Source organism: Marmota monax, unplaced genomic scaffold, assembly GCF_021218885.2.
Source record: "Marmota monax isolate L192 unplaced genomic scaffold, Marmota_monax_Labrador192_F-V1.1 WCK01_AAM20220418_F8-fsc00341, whole genome shotgun sequence".
In the NCBI taxonomy this organism is placed as follows: domain Eukaryota; kingdom Metazoa; phylum Chordata; class Mammalia; order Rodentia; family Sciuridae; genus Marmota; species Marmota monax.
In genome coordinates this window covers 178,990-200,692 of record NW_026694916.1, presented here as the reverse complement: position 1 = coordinate 200,692, position 21,703 = coordinate 178,990, and the positions used below count along the sequence as shown (strand labels likewise).

The 21,703-nt window shown below is 52.8% G+C and overlaps 1 protein-coding gene across 2 annotated transcripts in view; it reads left to right on the top strand.

Annotated features, from left to right (window-relative positions):
• Col26a1 (collagen type XXVI alpha 1 chain) overlaps nucleotides 1-21,703 on the top strand; it is a 127,843-nt gene that overhangs the window by 17,766 nt on the left and 88,374 nt on the right. For both annotated transcript variants that reach the window (XM_046427062.2, XM_046427061.2), the window contains exon 2: nucleotides 16,039-16,161. In XM_046427062.2, coding sequence (XP_046283018.1) covers nucleotides 16,039-16,161 — 123 coding nt within the window. The remainder of the gene's footprint in view (nucleotides 1-16,038; nucleotides 16,162-21,703) is intronic.

Below are 21,703 nucleotides of genomic sequence, written 5' to 3'. Positions count from 1 at the left end.
CACAGTGCCCAAGAGGAAGAGGTGGCCCCAGGGAGCCCCAGGGGGAAGGACGGGCCAGCCAGGAGACAGAGGGACGCAGGGAAACCTGGTCAAAGCCTTTATTGTGGTTTCCACAGGAAGGAAGGGGCAAGGCCTGGCAGGCAGACTCCTGATGGCTGGCTTGAATACTTTCAGCAGGCTCTGGGGCACGGGGGCTGTCCCTAGCTATGTGATACCTGGCTCTGGGGTAATTAGGACAGGTAGATAGTGATCTGGGGTGCCTGATAAAGGAGGTGGTTGGGGGTGTGGACGCTGGACTGGTTGGTCTGTGTTTAAAAGTGCTCCCCTGGGAGGGAGCCAGGGGGCCAAAGCAAGGCGACTTGGTGCATTACCAGGTTTGGGCCCATGAGGCTGATATTAAAGCATCAAGTGACAGACATTAGAAGCACAGTTAACACACAGGGTCCTGTGAGAGCCCACGATTGAGTGCTGCCCACTTGGAAGCAAGCTGGGATGTGGCCACTGAGCATTGCAGCCATCGACGGTTAGTTGATGTGGACCTGTCCAGACTTCAGCCAGGGCCACAACTTTAACTCAGTATTGGATTATTTAATATCTGTGCTCTCAGCTAGAACATCAACTAGAGCTGCAGCCGGGGTTTGAACCCAGGCTGTTTGAGCCCATGACCTTGACATCTGTGCAACATGACCTTCCAGTGCTTGAGAATGGATGAGTGAAGAAGGGAACAAGGTGAGGGTGACCTGACTGCAGTCCATCCAGAGGGGACAGGGCCCTGGACAGCATGCTAGGAGTCAAATAGAGTGGGCAGGATGAGGGGAGGGACATGGCCCAAGATTTGGGGGGTGGGAAATGGTTGAGGAGAGAGGATTTTTCTAGCAGAATCAGTGCCAAGGCAGGAGGGATGTCCCAGGTTGGTGACAACACCAGAAGCCACACTGCCCTGGTGACATTAGGTCTGGAAGGTGTGAGGGATGTGTATCCATCTCTTGCTCCCAACCGTCCCCTTTTTGGTCTACAGTTATGAGTTGTGTCCTCTGTGCCGATTAGGGAAGAGCCTTTTGTAAACCAAGCTTACAGTGATGTCTGGGAACCCCAGAAAGGGTGACAGTGATGGGGATCCAATTCCCAAGTATCTGAAATGTGCTTCTCTCCATGGCACGGTGTCACTGTCCTCCAGGTAAGATTCCAGGCCCAGCTTGGCCGCCAGCATGGGAGACAGAAGAATTGACCCCATGATGCCCAAGTCCTAATCCCCAGAGCCTGTGACTGTCACTTTGTGTGGTAAAAGGGACTTCTCAGATGTGACCAAATTGAGGATCTCAAGTTGGGAAGGTCTTCCTGGATTTCTGGCTGGCCCAATCTGATCTTAAGGGTCCTTGTAGGGGCAGGTAATGGGGAGATATGACCATGGAGCGAGGTGAGGAATTGGCCTCCAGCCAAGGGATGAGGGAGAATTCCAGAAGCCGGAAAGACAGGACATGGATTCTTCTCCTGGAGCCTTTGGAGGGAACCAATCTGGCGGTGGCCTTGATCTGGGTCCACGGTGAGACTGAGTCGGGTCTTCTGACCTCCAGAGTTGCCAGATAATAGATACATGTCATTTTAAGTCACCAAGTTGGTTGTCACAACTGCAGTGGGACACCATTACACCAATCCCCTCTCTGACCTACACTTTTTCTCAAGTCTCTGAGGATCAGGAAGCAGGAGGCCAGATCCTCTTGCTATCGGGAGGACTTCCTTCCCCTAAAAGCAGTTTCCAGACCTCACTGTGGCCTGACTCCAAATGTCCCGTTGTGAGGTCCCCTCCCGAGGAATTCTAACCAAAAGCCTGGCAAAGCCACCCCAGGGCTGATTAAAAGAAACCGTCCTGGGAGGGAAACTGAGAGTCATTAGTTTTCTGCTTTTTTATGTCCGACTGTGGGGCTCAGCGCATTCTGCAGCCTGAGATGGATTTAATTTTCTGTTTTGATCCTGCGGAGAAACCCACAAACAAGTAGAACCGCAGGAGGCGGCCGGAGCTCCCAGCTCCCAGGAAGGGGACGCAGCGCGCTCCTCCTGGCTGCTGTGCTCCGGGGGGCCTTGGGCGCTGCGGGGGTTCCTGGGGGGCGCCCTTTAATCAACAGGACTGCACAGGAAAAGAGCCTTGCAGGAGCGAATCAAGAACTCCAGACAGTGTCTTTGCCGTTGGTGGCTGTAATTCCTCCGCGCTGATTGCCCGCCTTTCTTGTGGGCAGCCCCTGGGGACCCACAGGCCTTGGGCACAGCAGCCGGATGAGACGGGAAAGTGGGCTCCTTCCACCTTCCTCCCGAGGGACATGTGTCTTTAATCACTGCTGAGAACAAAGGAGGCCGAGTAATTGCCTGCGACCCACTAGGGGCAGCTCGGGTTTCCTTGGAGGCTTCAGCCAAGGGCCAGGTGGGGGTCTCCGCCTCGGGGTAGGGTCATCCTGAGCACAGGAGCTGCTGGAGAAATCCTTCTGGTTCACAGCTCTGTTCAGATCCTGCCCTTGCTTAAAAACTTCTGAAGGCCGCCAGGCACTGGTGGCGCAGGCCTGTAATCCCTGCAGCTGGGAGGCTGAGGCAGAAGGATCACAAGTTCAAAGACAGCCTCAGCAATTTAGCGAGGCGCTAAGCAACTCAGGGAGACCCTGTCTCTAAAATACAAAATAGGGCTGGGGATGTGGCTCAGTGCCCCTGAATTTAATCCCTGCTATAACCCCCCCCAACCAAAGAAAAAAAAGAAAAGAAAAAAGAAAACCTCCTGAAAGGTTCCCCCTGGCCGAGGCTCGGATCTCCTGGCTGGCCCTCAAGGCCTCCTGACTCCGCCTGGCTTCTCATGCCCTGAACTGGCCACTCCAGCCCTACGCAACCACTCGGACAAATCCAGCACTTTCAGGCTTTTGCTAATGTCTTTTGTTAAGTTCCACAAAAGCAAGATTTCTTGTGTCCCAGGAGACACCTAGGAAGCCTGGACCAGGGAGATGCTAAAGAGAGAGCGTATGGCCACTGGCCATCCGGCTGAGAGGAGAGGCCTGGGAAGTGGTGCTGTTTGCCAAGGAGGCCCCTGGGAAGAGGAGCAGGCTGGATGTGGGGATGACACTCATGGGGACGGTGTCTGGCGCCTTCCCTGGGGGTCTGGAATGAGCGAGCTCCTTCAAGTGGGCACAGAGGGAGAAAGGGGGGCTTGTGGGACTTGAAGGCCCAGCATCTGGAAAGAGGAAGAAAGCCAGGAGTTGGTGGGGCCCAGGAAGGGGTACTTAGGAGACAGGAGCATTGAGAAGGTCGCGTTGGGATATTCTGGGCTGCAGGAAAGGTGCAGTTGGAAGAGGAGAGGGGCAGGAGGCCAGTGGGTAAAGAGACTGGGAATGTGGGCTACCCTCTTGAGAACAGTGTCCCCTGAGAGGAGGCCATAATCCGGGAGCGTGGAGTCTGGGGTTTGATTTGGGAGCCTGGAACCTGTGGATTGCTGGAGCAGGACAGACACGAAAGCTTAGAAAACCAGGGGGCCATGCTTGTGGTTTGGGGGTGTTCCTCAGCCCCAGACTTGGGGTGCTGCTGGGGGGGACAGGCTGCAAGACAAGGAGTTGGGAGGGGAGTGGCAGTGCAGACAGGCAGGAGTTGGGGTGGGAGGGTGCATCCCGGGGAGGTTTGGGGAGACGTTAGCTCCCCCTGAGTGGTCCTCCCATCCCACAGGGCTTCCCAAAGCCACCAGTCCTTGTGGTCACCTGCATCATGTTTGTGTGGTTCCTTGCCCTGCCTGTGCCCTCTCATCAGATTTCACGTCTCCTTCTCAGCACCCTCAGGCCAGTGACCATCTGAGTGTTCCTTGAAAGGACCTGGTGTTCATTGAACAACTGGCTTAGGATTGCCCTATCCTATTTTTTAAACTTTATTTTTTGATAAAGACAAATTAAATTTGGTGACATCCTGTGCCAAGGACGGACCTGCTGTTCACCTTGTCCTTCTTACTGTCTTGTGTGTCCCTTGGCAAGACACTCACTCGTCCCCTCACCAATTATCATGACTCCCCAGAGCTTGGTGTAGAGCTCCACAGGGGAGGGCGTGGACTTGGCGGGTGGAGCTCACTATTGGGTGGTGTTGTGATTGGCAGTCGGGAGGAGGGGCTGCTTCAGCCTCGGGAGGCTCCCTTGCGGGCAGGGCTCTATCATATTCTCCAAGGGTCAGAATCACCATTAGAGATGCCAATGGATATGACAGAGGTTCGTATGAGGATGTCACCTCATTCAATTCCTAATTCCAACTGGGAGGTGGATTTTGAATTCTAATAAGACCAGCCATTTCTCGAGAATCTATCCAGTGCCACCTTAGTTCCTATGCGATCCAGGGGCGAAACACTTAGTCCTCCCAGTTAGTCTCTGGGGGATTGTCTTGATGCTACTTTTACACCTTGGGAACGGGGCTCAGAGAGCTCAAGTAACTCGATCAGGATGTCCCAGGCCATACCTGTCAGACAGGAGAGGAAAGTAAGGGCGGACGTAGAGACAGTTACTGTGTCCTGGCTGCTTTGGGTGTCCGTCTGTGACAGGTCCTGGGGTGGCCAGGAAGCGGGCTGGCCAGAGCTGCTGTCCTTTCTCAGAGGCACCTGGCTGGTACTTCTCAGCCTTCATCCAGTCTCTAAACGTGGGAACAGAGAATGGGAACAGAGTCCTCTTTCCAGTGGGCTCTTGTTACGATTTCAAAGATGCATCCCTGTGGGAAATGATCTGGTGGTAAAATATACTAGGAATGGAGTGGGAGGATCGTAAAGTTTTTTTCCCCAATATACAGTGTGTGTATTCCACCTTTCCCCTGCCCGCCCTCTCTCCCTCCCTCCTTCCCTCCCTCTCTCCTTTGCTTTATTCCCAGATTTGTACTAGTCTCCCTTCAATGCCAGACACTGCTGCTAAGCCACAAGTTGAACAGGCTCTGCCTTCTGGGACTTACAGACACGTGGGTGCCCCTGGTGTTAACAGTGGTCAGAACTCTTCAGAGGGAACAGCAAAGTCTGAGAGGTTAGGGTCGCTTGAGCAGCATGTGGAGGATGAGAGGCGGGTGGCATTCGAGTGGACATTTTTCAGGGCAGACTGTGTGGGCCAAGGGCTTCAATGGGGCAGGGCTCAGCCTGGGTGCCATGGCAGGGGCCCCCTGTTTCATAAGGAGAGAGGACCCTGGAGGGTCAGGTGGGGCTCAGTCACGGAGACCCTCAGGGGTTGGTGCCCCGAGTGGGCTTTGTCCCTTCCAGACCTCAATCCACCCTTCCTTTGTTGAGCACTGGTCCGAGTCTTGTGCTCACCTGGGACCAAGGCTGAAGCAGCCCCTCCTCCAGACTGCCAATCACACCACCACCCAACAGCGAGTTCCACCCGCCAAGGTCACGCCCTCCCCTGTGGGCCAGAGGAACTCAGGGGGCCTGCCCTCTGGAAGCAGCAGTTAGGTGGGGTGAGTGCAGAGCACGCATGTGCACGCGTGTGTCTCACCTCGGTGGATCCCTTGGGCTGGAAGTTGTCACCCAGTCCTTGGTTTGGGGACAACTTTATAGATTGGGGATGGAATCATGTCATATATTTGCAGAACTCCCTGCCTGGAGACAGTGGGGGCCCAGGCCCTCCCTGATGCCTTGACTTCCCTGGGCAGGGGGAACCTGCCCCGAGGGCTGGACAGTGTCCTCACCTGCCAGGCTGGTTCCCCCAGCTATGGGGCTTCTAGGAGCAAAGCAGCCTTGCTGTGGCCCTTCTCCCCCCATGGCTCAGCTCAAAGGCTACCTGAAGCCTCTTGCAGCACAAAGCTGCCCTTTCTGCCCCACGGCCTGAAGGGAGAGAAGAAAGAAGAGTCTCCCAGAGGGACGGTCCCACAACAGCTCACTGTGATTCTGCCCCTTGGTCCCCCACCCACTAGACTGTCTCCAACCCGAAGCCGGAGGATCCAGTGGTGCTTACCCCATGCCTGTCCCCAGCAGCTGGGGGCTTCCTGAGCTGTCAGCAATGAGTAATAGCTCTAAGAGGCCGGGAGAGGGCAGGTCAGAGGAGAAGGAAGTTGGGCTTCAGAAACAGTAGGATTTACTTCAGAAGCCTGCTGGACTCTGAGTTGCTTCCAGTGCTCCTGGACCTGGCCTTGGCAGGGGAATCGAGAGTGTCCTTAGAGTCAGCTGTGAGTGGCAGGGTTGCCATCAGCCACTCCACGTTTATACCCAGAGCCTGTTCATTTGGACTCTGGGCCAGATTTGAGGCCAGAGGTGTTCTGCTCAGGGAGGGATTCACTGGGCTGGGGCCACTTGGGATCCTTAGTGATGGCGGGTGGGTATCGAATGCCAGATTCCACAATCATTGCTTTTCATGAGTCACATTCCTCAGATTCTTATCAGGGTGTTTTTTTTTTTTTTTCCTTTCTTTCTCAAGCCGACACTGGGAACCAGTCTCCCCGCGGATTGCAGGAAAGATGGTAGAAAATTAAAAGCAGGAGTCCTGGCTTTTGCCCAACTCTGTCACCACCTTGCTGTGTCCCCAGGGGCCCTTTTTTCTCTGGGTCTCAGTTTTCTCACCTGTAAGAAGAAAGCTGGGGCAAGATGACCTTCCCAAGACCCCATGCAGTGCAAAGCCTTTATAATCCCCCAACTAAGTCCACTGAGAGATGCTTTCAGGACACCATCTGCCCAGACACAATCCTGTCTTCATGTCCTAGGGTGGGAGATGCTTCTGACATGGTGGTGGTGGCAGCAGAGATCAGGCAGGGTGGTCTTTCCACATCTCCCCTCCTTCCTGGGGATCCGATCCTCCCCCTGAATTGTGGCAGCTGAGACTGACATTCTGAGATCCAAGGGGCTAGGCTGTTGAGGAACATTTTAGTGAGTTCACAATTTCCAGCTCTGCAGCCTGCCATGGGGGTGTTGGCTACACCAAATTCCTTTAATAACCAAGATGGTAGCCAGCGCCCTCACTTTACAGGTTCCAAAGTGATGACTCATGCATTTATTTTTATTGATCTGGGTGGTACATTCTTTTTTCTTTTTTTGGTCCAGGGGATTGAATTCAGGGGCACTTGATCCCTGAGTCACATCCCCAGCCCTATTTTGTATTTTATTTAGACACAGGGTCTCACTGAGTTGCTTAGCACCTCGATGTTGTTGAGGCTGGCTTTGAACCTGCGATTCTCCTGCCTCAGCCTTCCGAGTGGCTGGGATTACAGGCATGTGCCACTTTGCCCAGCTGGGTGGTGTATTCTTATTCTCAGTTTATGGTGACCCTGGGGACCAAGTCACAGGTGCAGTGAAACCCATGGAGACAGAACAGAACTGGGGCTGGAGTGGGCTCTGCTCACCCACCCACATCCCGGGCACAGTCCCCCAGATGCAAAGACAGCCCAGCGGCCATGCATAGAGTCTGGGGCCTTGGGTGTGGCAGAGGATCTGTGAGTGTGAGCGGAGCTACCTTGGCTTGTGCTAGCATAGGGGCAAAAGAAAGTTCTTTCTGCCCCCTGAAGTTTCCATATTTGGTGTCTCCAACGTGAGCTGAAATAGATCAACAGAAGTGCCTCCATACACCAGCGCCCCAAGTGTAAAGTCCCAAACTCAAAACAGGGACAGATGGTTGACGCTTAAACACCCCCTCTAAGGCCTGGAGGAAAGAGGTGAGAGCACAAACTTCTAAGGGGAAAGAAAGCAGTCAGGATGGGGTGACAGGAAGCAGTCAGGATGGGGTGACAGGAAGCAGTCAGGATGGGGTGACAGGAAGCAGGCAGAGGCTGGAGGCTGAGCCCCGTCGGGAGACACCACCATGGCCCACAAAGGTGGGGGCCCCACAGCCTAGCACAGCTGCAGCATCTGTCTGCCACCAGGACAAACTGGGTCCAAATCAGGGGAGCCCCCAGGGACACCCCACAGCCTGTCCTGACCAAGGGATCCTGACCTTCCTTTCCATCACTCACCCACCTAAAAACTACATGGTTGTTCACGTGGGGGTAACTGAGTGTGCATTACACCAAGGCCTGGTCAGTTTTTAGGGTCCCCCAAACAGTAAGAGGGTCCAGGTAGGCAGATGGAGAGGGCCTGCCTCTGTCACCCTTTCAGGACAGGGGACCCCCACAGCCCTCCCTGCCCCTGCCCATGGCCTGCTCTTCCTGGGCTCAAGAACCTCCTTAGTGTGCATGGGAGTCTGTCCCAGGAGCCTCCTGTTCTGACCCAACTCTGAACCCTCATGGGGCCCGGTGAGCAGATCTTGGCCCCTGCCCCAAGCAGCATCTTAGAGGAGAAAGCTGGGCCTCCCAGCTGCCTTCTCCTGCCACCGCCCTTTGCTTATTTCTACCCAGTGTGTCTGCAGGTCCTATCCTCTGGAGTCCTCACCATGCCCTGCTGGAGAGGGCATATCTGTATCTGAGGGCTGCCTTAGTCCATCATCTATTACCATAACACAATACCACAGATCAGGTAGTTTATACAGAATAAAGGTTAACTGGGTATGGTGGTACAAACCCATAAAACCATCCACTTAGGAGGCTGAGGCAAGAGCATTTCAAGTTCAAGAGCAGCCTGGGGAGCCTGGGCAACTTGTTAAGACCTTCTTTCAAAATACAGAGCCAAACAGGCTCTTAAAGCAGACCTGCTCTGGAGATAACCCTTTACCCCACAAATGGCTCCACCCTCATGATCCAGTCACCTCCCAGAGGTCTCACCTCAAATGCCATGAACACATGAATCTGGGGACTGTTTCCAACCCATGAATTTGGGGGACACTGTCTAACAGCAGCAGGGTCTTGAGTCTGCCCTCCCACACCTGGCCACATCTTGGACTCTGACCTGGCTTCTTCCCATGGAGGTCCACTGCTCTGAGGTCCACCTCCTCCCCTGAGACCTGTCATTTCTTGCTTATGGGACAGTGGCCTCAGACATCTCGTCCAGGTCACTAGAGGTCAGTTTGTCTCCTTTCTTCCTGAACTCATGGCAGACCCCATTGTCTATAGAAGCAGACCCTGAGACCATCTCTAACCTGGGGATGTTCAAGAGGGACTTCCCATGGAAGGGAGGGGAGGAAATGGGAAAGGGACCTGTGTTGACTCTGGCCTCATGCAGGGCTCTGTGGCTGGTGTGGGTCCTCTCCCCACTCCCTTCCTCCCTCCAACCGCCCCCCCCCCGCCCCGTTTGTCCTGTGTCAGGCTCAGGGTGGCCTTCTCAACTATGCACTGATCTGTCACTAGATGGAGATGCCTGGGGAGGAGTGGATGTGGGTCAGGTGACCCTGGGCAGCTGAGGCAGGACTTGGAGGTGCTGACCACTGAACCACATATGCTGCCCCTGCGGGAGGCATACCCAGCACCTGTCTCCAAAAGGTTCAGCTATGGTGGAGAGAGAGCCTGAGGTCACCTTGACTCTTGGGAGGACACATCCGTGGACCTGCGGGGGAACTTACTGTTGGCAGGACCCTCCACGCCCCATCCAGGGCTCACCTCCTGGGTCCTGGGGCGGCCACACAGGATTCCGCCTTCGCCTGTGCAGGTTTGAACTTGGCTCTGGCTCCAGGCTGTGGAGATCTGGCTGGGATCCTGACTCTCCCCCAGACCAGGGCCCACCTCTGCCAGTTCCTTTCTTCTGCACTTTCTATCCACCACCTGCTGCTCCCCACCCAGCTCTGCCCCTCCCGGAGGTGTGTTCCCTAGGGTGGGGGCCACTTTGAGCCCCTCCACCTAGGGCTCAGTGGGGACTAACGAATGGGAGATTTGCTTTAGGAGGCAGGATGGGGGGGGAGGGGGGGAGCCCTCCCCAGTGAGCCTGCGTGGCCTGGATCGCCTTCAACCACCACCAGGCATCACCTGGAGACAGGGACGCATCCCCAGACATGTGACATTCTGCAGCCATCACAGAGTGTACTTACATTGGAACAGCTGTGACATCACCAGGCGACATACCTCACAGGACCCCTGTCATATGTGAACCCCGTCATTGACCTAAATGATGTGCAATGTGTGACTGCACTGTCTCACTGGTTGCAAGCTTGGGGTGGGGACACTCCGTCCTCTTTGAGGGACACTGTTAATAGATATGCCAGGGATGTTTTGATTGCTCTCTGACCACCCCCCTACCCTCACTAGCCAGATTGGGGTCTGGAGTTAGGAGCTAGAGTGTCCAGATAGAAATTTCCAGCTTGTAGGGCTGGGGTATACAGCTCAGTTGGTAGAGCACTTCCCTCACATGCACAAGGCCCTGGGTTCAATCCCCAGCACTTAAAAAGAAAAGAAAGAAAGAAACTTCCAGCTTGTCTCTTGCAAGCCTTTGGGTTCTTTCTGAAGCTTCATGTTCTTATCTGCAAAATTCCCACATGTCAGACCTGTTGAGAAGGTTACGTGGGGTAATGGCTTGTGTCCTCCCGGAGGCTCCACAGAATCAAGACACGTGGCTTAGGACTTCAGTGTATGCATTTGGGAGGGACCCAATTCTGCCCAAAGTTATCAATGAGACTGTTTTGCCAACCATACAGGGGCCTCGGGGTGCTGGGCCCCACTCTGCCTGAAGGAGAGGGTCTCTTTAGCTCAGAAGCTGGGAGGGTGGGAGGCACATCCTGGTGGGGGCAGGAAGCTGGCTTATCTTGCCAGCATCCCCCTGAGGACTGGCCTGTGCCCCTTGGTAGTACAGTTGTGGGCTGTGGCCTGACAGTTGTCCAGGTTTCTCATCTGACCACTGCCTTGGTTTTCAACCGGAAACTGGCTTCTCGAGCCCAGCTGGTGGGCAAATCTGCTAAAACTGGCCTTTCTGTGGATTGGATAAGGGGTGATCCCGTAATTAGAACAAGAGGCAGGTGGAGGAGGGGCTTGGGCCTGAAAGTGGACGCCCCAAACCTGGAGGTGACTGTGCCGGGGCACAGAGCCTAGCACACAGCACAACCTTGACCCACAGCTTTGGTTGAGTGAGGGACTGGAAGGGACAAGGCCCTCTGGAATGCACTTGAAGTTCCAGCTATGCACCACTTCAATGAGGTCTCCTCTTCCTGGGAAACCCAAGGTCCTCCTCAATGACACAGGCTAAGATGGAGCATGTGTGGGGTCCCATGGAACCTGACATGGGAGCCTTTTCCTGGCTGGGAAGGTATCCAGGAGGGGAAGGAGCCTGGGTGGAGACTGGTAGGATGAGTGAGACTTGACCAAACAGAAGAAAGTGAAAGACCTTCCAGGGTACAAGGGGACAATGGAAATGGCCAGACGGAGCAGGCTGGAAGTGGGCCGGAGCAGGCATTTCCCTTGTGGATGTGGAGAGTGGAGAGGTGAGGGAGCCCAGGGTGGGGCCAGGTTTGAGCTCTGCATGGCGCTCCCTGGTGGCAGGTAGAGGAACTTGCAGGGAGAGACACCAAGAGGTGGGAGACCAGGAGGGCTGAGGCTGGTTGTCCAGGAAAGAAAGGGACTCAGAAGGTCAGGAGTCGATTTTCCCAGCATGGGGGCATGACTAGGAGAGAGAAGGTGGAGCCTGGGGTGTTTCCTTGCCCCTGGGGGTTTCTCTAAGGGCATGGGGAATTAGTATGCTGGAGAAGCCGGCTGGGGCTGAATATGATGAGTTCAGTAGAGCACCAACAGCAATTGTGTGTCCTGGTATGTCCTAAGGGCTCTGATGATGCATGACCACTGTCCAGGCACACACATTGGGGTTCAAGGGGAAACACTGAGGTGATCCACCGTGGGGGCAGAGCTTGGACTGAGGAAACAGGGGCCGGTGGGCTCAGACTCAGGGCTCAGGGTCCCTGGGTGGAAGGGGACACATGAGATCAGACCCCAAAGAGAAGCTCAGAGGGAAGCACAGGCTTAGGGAGGTCTTAGCCTGAGCCCCAAGGGTGGAGGTCCCTGGGTCCTGGACCCTCCATGAGAGCTGGGCTGTGGAACAGGGGGAATTGACAGAGAAACATCGCTCAGATGAGACCCAGAGAAAACGCCAGTCCCTTCCTATCCTGATGAGCCTGCCAAGAATTTGCCCATGTTTGAGGACCATGCCTGACACCCCCAAATTCTGTGTGCCTGGGCTGGGGGGGGGTCGGAAAAGGGCTGTACCCCTCCCGCTGAACCCCTTTCCACCTGCATTTAGGCTGTAGCCCAATGACTCCTGTTTGCCTATCACCAAGGTCAGGGTCCAGGCGTGCGGTGAGCGGTGACATGATGCCACTCAGCAAACAGAAGACACAGGACATGGGGACCCTAGGAAGTAGGCCATATTGGTCCCATGACCACGGGATCCTGAGATGAAGTGGGTTTCGAGTTCCATCGGGACAGGCCCAGAACCCTATCTCCATGCCTCTCTTTACAGTCTTCATTGTTTGGCCAGGTCTGGATTACCAGAAGCCATTTATAGCCCATTAAGAGATCAGATGTCGGGCTGGGATTGTGGCTCATCGATAGAGCCCTCGCCTAGCATGGGCGGGGCCCGGGTTTTATCCTCAGCACCACATTAAAAAAAAAAAAGGTATTGTGTTGTGTCCATCTACACTTAAAAAATAAATATTAAAAAAAAGAGAGAGATCAGATGTCTAGAGATGGTGATTGGAGGCTTTGGAGAAGGCTTTTCCAATTCACAGCTCATTTCCCCATAGAAAGCTCTGACCCAGTACAATTCAGAGATGGCGGGACTCTCTGTCTATTCCAAAAACCCAGGGCTGGGATGTGGATATCAGGGTGGAGCGCTTATCCTTGGATGGGATGGTAGCTTATCCCAAAGAGAATTGCACCTCTGTCTCTGAAACACATGTAAGTGCCCATACAGAGCCCGAGAGGAAGGAAGGGCCACACAGTTTCAGGATGTCTCTCTGGGCTACAGGAAGAGGCAAGATTGATGGTTTGTATTGGGTAGGTGGGACCCTGGGCGGGAGGGCTGAATTTCTTTCTCAGGGCAGCCTGGGTTTGAGCTGCAGCCCTGCTGATGGATAACCACACAGACTTTCTATTCCCATCTGCAAAATAGGAAAGGACAATCCCTCGATTATTACTGACATTGTGGGGTTTAGTGGCCAGCCAGTCAGTTATGATCCTTGCAGTCACATCACCCTGCATGGTTTCCGCTGACCTGGATGTGTTCAATTAGTCCTGGCTGCAACATTGAGAGGTGCGTGTGCGGTGTGTAAGACTGAAGTTCAGAAAAGGACTCATCCCATTGCCCCAGCAAGCTGGTAGCAAAACTGGGTTTTGAACTTGGTCTCCTGGTGACTTTGGTGGGGGAGGGTGGACTTTGGACTACTTTTCCTTTTTCTTTTGGGACATTTTTTCACTTTGCCAGTATTGGGAGGATATCTTAGAAAATTGTCCAAGATTTTTGACAAATTTTGATGAAAGATCATACCTAATATTTATTTATAATTTTTAATATCTATAAATTTGTTATTTATGTTTATGACTTTTTTTTCTCCTTAAGAATTGTCTAAGCTTTGTTGATAAGATTTTTTTTTTTTTGCAAAAAGTCTGTGTTTGGATTCTGTTGATTTATTTTTAATATGATCTATTTAATTAATTTTTGCTTCCTTTTTAAAAAAATTTTTTTAGTTGTAGATGGACACAATACCCTTATTTATTCATTTTTATGTGGTGCTGGGGAACAAACCGCTCTACCACTGAATCACAACCCCAATTTTTGCTTTCTTTTTATTAATTCATTTCTTCTCTCATTTTCCTGTCTGTCTTCTAATTAGTATGTTATTTCTTGCTTCTTACTTTTTATTTCCTAGCATTTTGTGGATTGATCAGCTTTTGTTTTACTCCTTATTTTCCTTTTCATGCGGGATGGCTTGCATTTTTACATTTTAATTCTCTGCTTCCTAGTATTTATCTTTAAATTCAAAACATATTTAATTGTATGTATTTTTTTATTACACTTAAAGTGGCACAACTTCTATATCCTCTCCTTCAACATGAAAAAAATATTTGCAATTTTAATTCCTTTATAACTTCTCCTCTTTGCCATCTTCCATGTTGAAATGACTTTTGTTTTAGTGCGAGGCTATTACTAAATCTCATTATTGTTTCTTTGCCCGTAACTACTCTTTTAATATGTTTTTTTCTATGTCCTTTATTTATTTACTTATTTTTGTTGGGATACCTCCTCTAGTGATTCTTTCATAAGGGGTAACTGGTAAAACTTTCTAAGTCTTTACACATCTGAAATCTTTATTTGGCCTTTGGCCCTGAGAGTAGTTTGGCTGGGTATAAAATTATGGATCCTAAATATTTCCCCTTAGGACTTTGAGAAAATTTTGTCACCATATTCTTGAATCTGATGTTGCTGATTTTAAAATCTTATTGAAATTTACTGTAAGTAGTTTGTTTTTTCTTGGCTTTCTGTGGCATTTAGCATTTTCTCTTCATCCTGATTGTTCTGAAATTTCAGCACATACCACTCAGTGGGCCCTTTTGAATTAGGAACTGGTGCCTTTCTTCAGCTCTGGGACATTTCCTTTGCTACTTTTTCATATGTCTGCTTCTCTTTGTCACTGCTCTGCTCTTATGGGGCTACTAATCAGTAGGTGTTGGCACTTGCCTGACTTTAGATTCCTAGATCCCTCCCCTTTCCCCTTACATTGTCTGTCCCTTTGTGCCTTTGCAGGGCCTCCTGGGAAAGTTCACAGCTCAGACTTGAAGCTCCTCAGGACCTCCTTCCTTCCCTCCATTCTATTCTTCCATCCATCCATGGAGGTTTTATTTTCATGGTCATACATTCCATTTCTAAGAGATCAAATTTATTTTATTCCACAATTTTTATGAGTGGCATGCTCTCATCTCTTGGAGGACATTAATTATGCTTGTAAAATTTGTCTCCATATATTTTTATTAATTCTTTTTTTTCTAGAGGTGTGATTTTATTGCCTGTTGAGTTGGTGCCTTTCTCTCATGGTGTTAGACTTTTTAAATTTTTTTATCAGATAATTTCCATGGGTTTGTCTCTGTTTACTGAGACTTTGGCTTTTGCCAAAGAAGAATGGGGAAAGAATATGCAAGAATTCAGTGGTCTGACCTTAAACGTGTCCCTGGAGGTCACCAGCTTGTGAGGCACCTGTTCTGACCACACCTGCCAGTGGACAGGTGAATCCAATGCCTGAATCTTTATAGCAGCAGGGGGGTTACCTGAGTCCTCCCTAACTGGCTGTCTCCCCTAACCAATCCATCCTGCAGCCACCCTAGGGTGTTGCCCTTATCTGCTGCTCCTAAGTTGCTCCCACTTGAGCCCCAGGCCTCTTTCCTGCGTGTTCCTGGCTCTGCTCCAAATTACTTCCACTTGCTTTCTATCTCTAAAGTACTCCTCAGGTATTCTGGTCTAGGGCTTCTTGTTTTCCAACTTTATTCTGGGTATTTTTTCTACTGTTAAGTTTCCAGGATCTGGTGATGGTGGGAGGGGTGGGCCTGCTGGCCATCTTGATTCAGTGCCCATATGGTGTGCATCTGTGCCCTATCCCTGCACCTCTGCTGCCCACACTGCAGCAGTCCTTTCCTGCTTAGAACCTTCAGTGGCTCCCCACTGACTTCCTGAGAAGAGCCATATTAGCCTGGAGCTTCTCCCTTTCCCTGGCCCGTCCTTCCCTTCAGCCTTCTGGCCACTTCTAGTTGCACACAGGCCCCTGGACACGCCTTGGTTTCTCATATGGTGTTCCCACCCATCCCCTCCTTCTTCTGCTAATGTCAGCTCCCTCATGGCTCCCAAGCATCTAACTCATCTTTCAGTGCTCAGCTGGTGGCCCTTCCTGGGACCACCCCTGCTCTGCTCCCACAGCTCCCTGGATGGACCTGTACCTGGATTCTGGTGGCTCCGTTCCCCTTGTCACCTGTCCTCCCCTGCCCCAGATGTCAGGGCGGTGGCTGAGTCTTTTTCACAGTGTCTTCAGTGGCTAAAATGATGCCAGTGCTCGGAGGCCAAATGGCGTGGGTACTGTCCCTTCCCCCCAGACTTGGGCAGAGAGTCTCCGTGGGCCCCTGATCCGAGAAAAGTGGGTGCTCCAAGTTCGTGAGGGGACCCTCTTCCTCCAGCACAACCTTTGAACTGTGGCAGTGCCCCAGGAACAGGTAGGGCTGACGCGACTTCTGCTCTCTCCACAGGCACTGGTGTCATCACACGGTGACCCGGACGGTGTCCTGCCAGGTGCAGAATGGCTCGGAGACAGTGGTCCAGCGTGTGTACCAGAGCTGCCGGTGGCCTGGGCCCTGCGCCAACCTCGTGAGGTAAAGGCCCTGGACTGGACTGCTCCGCCCTTTCGGTCCTTAAGAATGAATCCAGCCCCAGCACGGCTCTGGGGGAGGCTCTGTGGGAGGCTGGATTAATCCTAGAGATGAGAGTTTAACCTGTTTATGGCGCACCTTCTGTGTGCAGGGTGTGTGTGAGTATGAGTGTGTGTGTGTGTGTGTGCGCGCGCTCACAAAAGGTGAATGGAACACCGAGACAGGCCCTCACAACTCAGTGGGTGTCTGACTGGCAGAGACCTCCACAGATGAGTGTAGACAGGGATCAAGGGAACAAGGAGGAGCCAGGTGGGGTGAAGAGGGAACCAGTTAGCGTTGGGCTCCCGACTAGGATATAGGGATATGCCAGACTTTAGCCCCGCCCTCTGGCCCCGGCAAGCTCTGCCTCTCACAGCCCCACCCTCAGCCTCAGCACTCACAGCCCCTCAAGCCCCGCCCTCACTACCCTGCCCTTACAGCCCCACCTCACAGCCCACCCATAGCTCCGCCCTCAGCCTCACCATTCACTGCCCCTCAAGCCCCGCCCCTCATAGCCCCTCAAGCCCCGCCCCTTATAGCCCCTCAAGCCCCACCCCTCACAGCTCCGCCCTCACAGCCCACCTCTCATAGCCACGCCCCTCAGTCCCACCTTCTCAGCCCCGCCCTCAGCCTCAGCACTCACGCCCCTCAAGCCCCGCCCCTCACCAGCCCCACCATTCACAGCCCCACCTCACAGCCCACCTCCCATAGCCACGCCCCTCAGTCCCATCCTCACAGCCCCACCCTCACAGCCCCTCAAGCCCCGCCCCCCACCAGCCCCACCTTCACTGCCCTACCCTCACAGCCCTGCCCCCACAGCCCTATCCCCTCCCTGGAAGCCTTCAAGCCCTGACCCTCTCGTTCTCACCTCCCACTGTCCCACCAGTTCTGTCCCAAAGCCCAGTCCTGAGTCACTGCACTCTGCAGCCCTCAGCATCTGCAGAGAGACTTCACCACCAGGGCCTCGGAGCAGCTACCTCACCTTCCTCCCCCATCCTCTGTCCCTCCAGCTCCACTTCCACCTTCTGGACTGGCTGCCCCTGACCTTTCTCCCCTCAACCTGTCCAGCCTGGAGCCTCTACCTGAGGGCCCTTCCCCATCTCTGCCTGGGACCTCTCTCCAAATCTCTGCACCTTTGAGCTGGTGTCCCCGCTAACAGGGCATTTTTACACGGGGTCCGTTTTAGGCAGTTATTCAGAGAAACAGAACCAGAGGGCCTCTGTCTAGAGGGTACAGGGTGTTTTTGTAAGAAATTGGCTTGCAACGATGATTACTATGGTGTTTGCCAGGTAGTGATTTTCTGTTTCATCCTTTATAAATATAGCAGAGTTTTTCCCCCCTCTCCTGGTACCAGAGATTGAACCCAGGGCTGCTCTACCACTGAGCTACATCCCAGCTCTTTTTATTTTGAGACAGGATCTCTTATTCTCACTAAGTTGTCCAGGCTAGCCTCTTACTTGTGATCCTCATCCTCCAGCCTCCTGAGTCACTGGGATTATAGGCACGCACCACTCTGCTGGCTAATAGTAGGGTCGTTGTTTGTTTTATTTTTTGGTACCCGGGTTGAATCCAGGGGCACTTAACCACTGAGCCACATCCCTAGCCCTTTTTATATTTTAAGACAGGGTCTTGGTAAGTTGCTTCAGGCCTGGCAAAGTTGTGAGGCTGGCTTCAAACCTTCCATCCTCCTGCTTCAGCCTCCCAAATTGTTGGGATTACAGGCACGCGCCATCACACCCAGCTGCAATAGTAGAATTCTTAACTTGGGGTCCTTAGATGCAGTGTTTTTCTGCAGCTCGTTCTGCAAGAGGAATGGCTAGAGATGGAGAGGGAGATGTCCATTTTAAATTTTAAGCAAGAGGGCTGCTTTTAAACACTGTGCTGGAGGCAGGACCAGTGGATCCATAATGAAGAAAAAGATGTTGACCCCCATCCTTTTCAGCCTGGAGACCCCCTTAGTCCCCAGGAGCAGGGAGCTTCCGATTAGCCGGTCAGAGTCTCTTGATCCTGTGAGCAGCTTCTGAGGAGGGAGGTCTTCGGAGTCTGATTTCTCCGACCCTGATGGGGAAGGCTCTGGCCAGGCTCCATGGGAGGAGTGGCTGTCCTGCTCTCCCAGTGGGAAAGCCAGCTGCTGGCCCGGGAGGATAGACACTGGGCAGGGAGGCCACACGTCCCTTACAGGGTTCTGACTCCTGCCCAGCTTGCTACTAAGTCTTTCCAAGATCTAGAATTTGACTTTAACAAAGGAATACTGTCTCCGGAGTCGAGACAGAGACGAGTTGGGTATGTCTGCTGGGCGCTGTGGTGCACCCCTGTAATACCAGAGGCCCCGTGGGGCTGAGGCAGGAGGATCCCAAGTTCAATGGCAGCCTGCACAATTAAGCAAGACTCCATCTCAAAAAAAGGAAAGAGAGCTGGGGATGTGGCTCAGGGGTGGGGTGCTCACCCAGCATGTGCAAGGTCCTGGGTTCCATCCCCAGCACAGCAAGAGGGCTGTGTATCTAGAGTTCAGCCATATGGGCCTTTAGCTGCCATCCCATTATTAATGTGCTGGATGCTCCCCAAGCCAGTTACCAGGGTGGAGACCAAAAAGAACACCCAGGTACACGTGTGTGTCTACACACACACCATCGCGTGGCATTTGGGTTTAGGAGATGAACTGTCAGGTTTCCCTTTACTGAAAGCCCTCAGAATAAGTGGGATGGTGGGCTGGCTCTCCTAATGCCCCAGGTTCATGTCGAAGTTCTTATACTTTTGCAATGTAGTCATGTCTGCTACGGGGGGCATGTCTGAAAGGGGGCAAGCTGACTCCTGAATCTCTGAGCTGGACGGGAACATTTTCAAGCCACCGTGAACTATCACAGTTGCTGTCTCAGGTCTTAGCGGTGATCTGAGTGATGTCCCTGCAGCACAGGGGTCTTCAGTGTGGGTGTTGCGGCCTTTCAGGGACTTCTTCCCTTAGGGTAAGGACAGAGGACAGACGACTCGTCAGAGTGTACGTGTGTGTCATGAGCCATCCCTGCGCCTGCAAAGCTGGCCAGCAGGAACCTTGTTCATTACAGTTAATTACAACTTTTCATTTCCATTCTTTTAGATAATTTTTTTTTTGGTACTGGGGATGGAACCTCGGGGTGCTTAACCACTGAGCCATACCCCAGCCCTTTTGATTTTTTCTTTTGAGACAGGGTCTAGCTAAGTTGCTTAGGACCTCGCTAAGTTGCTAAGGCTGGCCTTGAACTGGTGATCCTCCTGCCTCAGCCTCCGTAGCCTCTGGGATTACAGGTGTGCACTGCCATGCCCAGAGAAATTCCCTATTTCAGATCTTACTTACAATTGCTAAGCAATTATTATTTGTTAAAGAAAGAGGGGCTACTGCACTTTTCTTTCTCATCAGTAACTCATAGCTGAGCTAGAATGGGGGGGCACCCTCTTTCTGCGGCCTCAGGGCTGCTGGCTGGGCAAGGAGAGGAAGGGTGATAGTCAAGCATGACCACCGCTCCCTGGTCACGTGGGGGTGCATCTTATTACGTCTTTTTGCTGTGTTCTACTACATGGGCATCTTGTTCGTGGCAGCCTCCTCACTGGTCTCCCTTGGGACTTTGGACTCTTTCACTTTACTCTCCACCATCCCGTGTGGGTCTTCCATGATATTCCTCCAAGTCACAGAAGGGCAGCAAAGGCTCCATGCACCGTGTCTCATGCCACGGTTTTCCAAACAAGGAAGCAAAAAAGTGGGACCCATTTTTCTCTGTCATAGAGAAATGACATGTATCCAGGATTGAACTCAGGGACACTGACCACTGAGCTACATCCCCAGCCTTATTTTGTGTTTTATTTAGAGACAGGGTCTCACTGAGTTGCTTAGCACCTCACTTTTGCTGAGGCTGGCTTTGAACTCGCGATCCTCCTGCCTCAGCCTCCCCAGCCGCTGGGATTACAGGTGTGCGCCATCACGCCTGGCTAAGGACAGTCTTTTCTAGAATCCCCAGCGACTTCCCCTGCTGTCACAGTGGCCAGGATTTGCCCCTCAAGCCTCAGTTTCCCCAACTCTAAAATGGAGGTGACGGAGTGCAGCGTTGGGAGGTGGCTGAGCAGGGGGTGAGGGGCGTGGGGCGGCGTCCTGCAGGAGGCTGGCTTAGAGGCCAAGGATTCCAGGTCCAGGGGCCCCCAGGCAGCTGCCAGCTGGTTCCAGGCGGGGCAGGCCCTGCCTTCCTGCTGAGGTTAGTGGCAATCCCCTGCAGCCCCAGACCCGTCCTGCGCGTGCTCCTTAGCTTACAGCCCCAGTTGCTCAGCGAGTCTGGCAGCGTTTCAACCTCAGCATTTACATGGGCCTGCTCAGGGTTTTCTGGGTTCCTTCTGTCCATTTCCGGGGGCTGTATAGGGCCCCATCTCTCCATCCCCCGAAGTGCAGTTGGATGCTTTGATTTGTGTTTGCACAGAACTCCTGTTGGGGGAAACAGGGTGGCATGTGAGCCTCACGGTAGGATCAATTACGAATTACCTCTCGCGGTCCCCCTCTTCTTTCTCCGTGATACCATTGCTGTTATCTCCAGGGCGTGAGTCTCTCCCACATTTCTTGTGACAACATAAGAGATCGTCATTTCCCAGGTTGCTTTCCAGCCTGTGATGGCAGATACAGGTAGCAGAGTAAGGTGAGCTCGGAATCCAAAAGACCAAAGGCTCAGTGGAGCTGTGTGGCTTCCAGAAATTTACTTAGCCTCTCTGAGCCTCATCTCTAAAACAGCCAATATTTGTCTTGCAGCATGGGTGTTAGGATTCCATGAGAGAAAAACAAGTGACAATTTAGTGCTCTGCGCGTAGGATCTTCGGGGACACGGCAATGGCTGTTTTAACTATCACTTCCCCTTTGCCTGGTGAATTCTGTCTTGAGGTCCGGGAGAAGCCTCCTCTTGGTACCCCTGTTGCCTCTGCCCTGCCAGCCAGATTGACAGGACCTGCAGTTACAATCCCGCAGAATCTCATTTGCCTTCTCAAGGAACACAGTGGGGCTTATCTTAGTGGAAGGTACACACCTGCCCATCTGTCCTGCCAGTCCCAATGTCCCGAGGGCAGGGAATGTCTGCTCCTCTTCACATCCCCTGATCCGTTGCCAGAAGGGACTGGAGGAGGGAGTCATGGATCTGGTAAAGTCTCACCTACCCCCACCTTCTCGCCCAGTCTCCAAGGGCCCCTTACTCCCCCCACTTCCTGCAAGGAAGACCCTCTCTAAGCTGGTCCCTGAGGTGAGCCGCACCTGACAGAAATTCACATTTAACTGAAGGCTCCTGGACCAGACCTTACCCAAGTGATTTCCCTATGAGGGGACCGTGGGAAGTCCAGAGCAAGGCAGCTGGGGGAATCCTGCAAGGCCTTTCCATCTTCATACTTTGGGCTGCATTTGAAGATAGAACTAAAGGGGATCCCTTTTCCCCTGTGTGGCGGGGATGATGTTATCAGATAGGGAGGACAAGGGGCCACAGCCTGAGAGGCAGGAGACGAAGTCAGA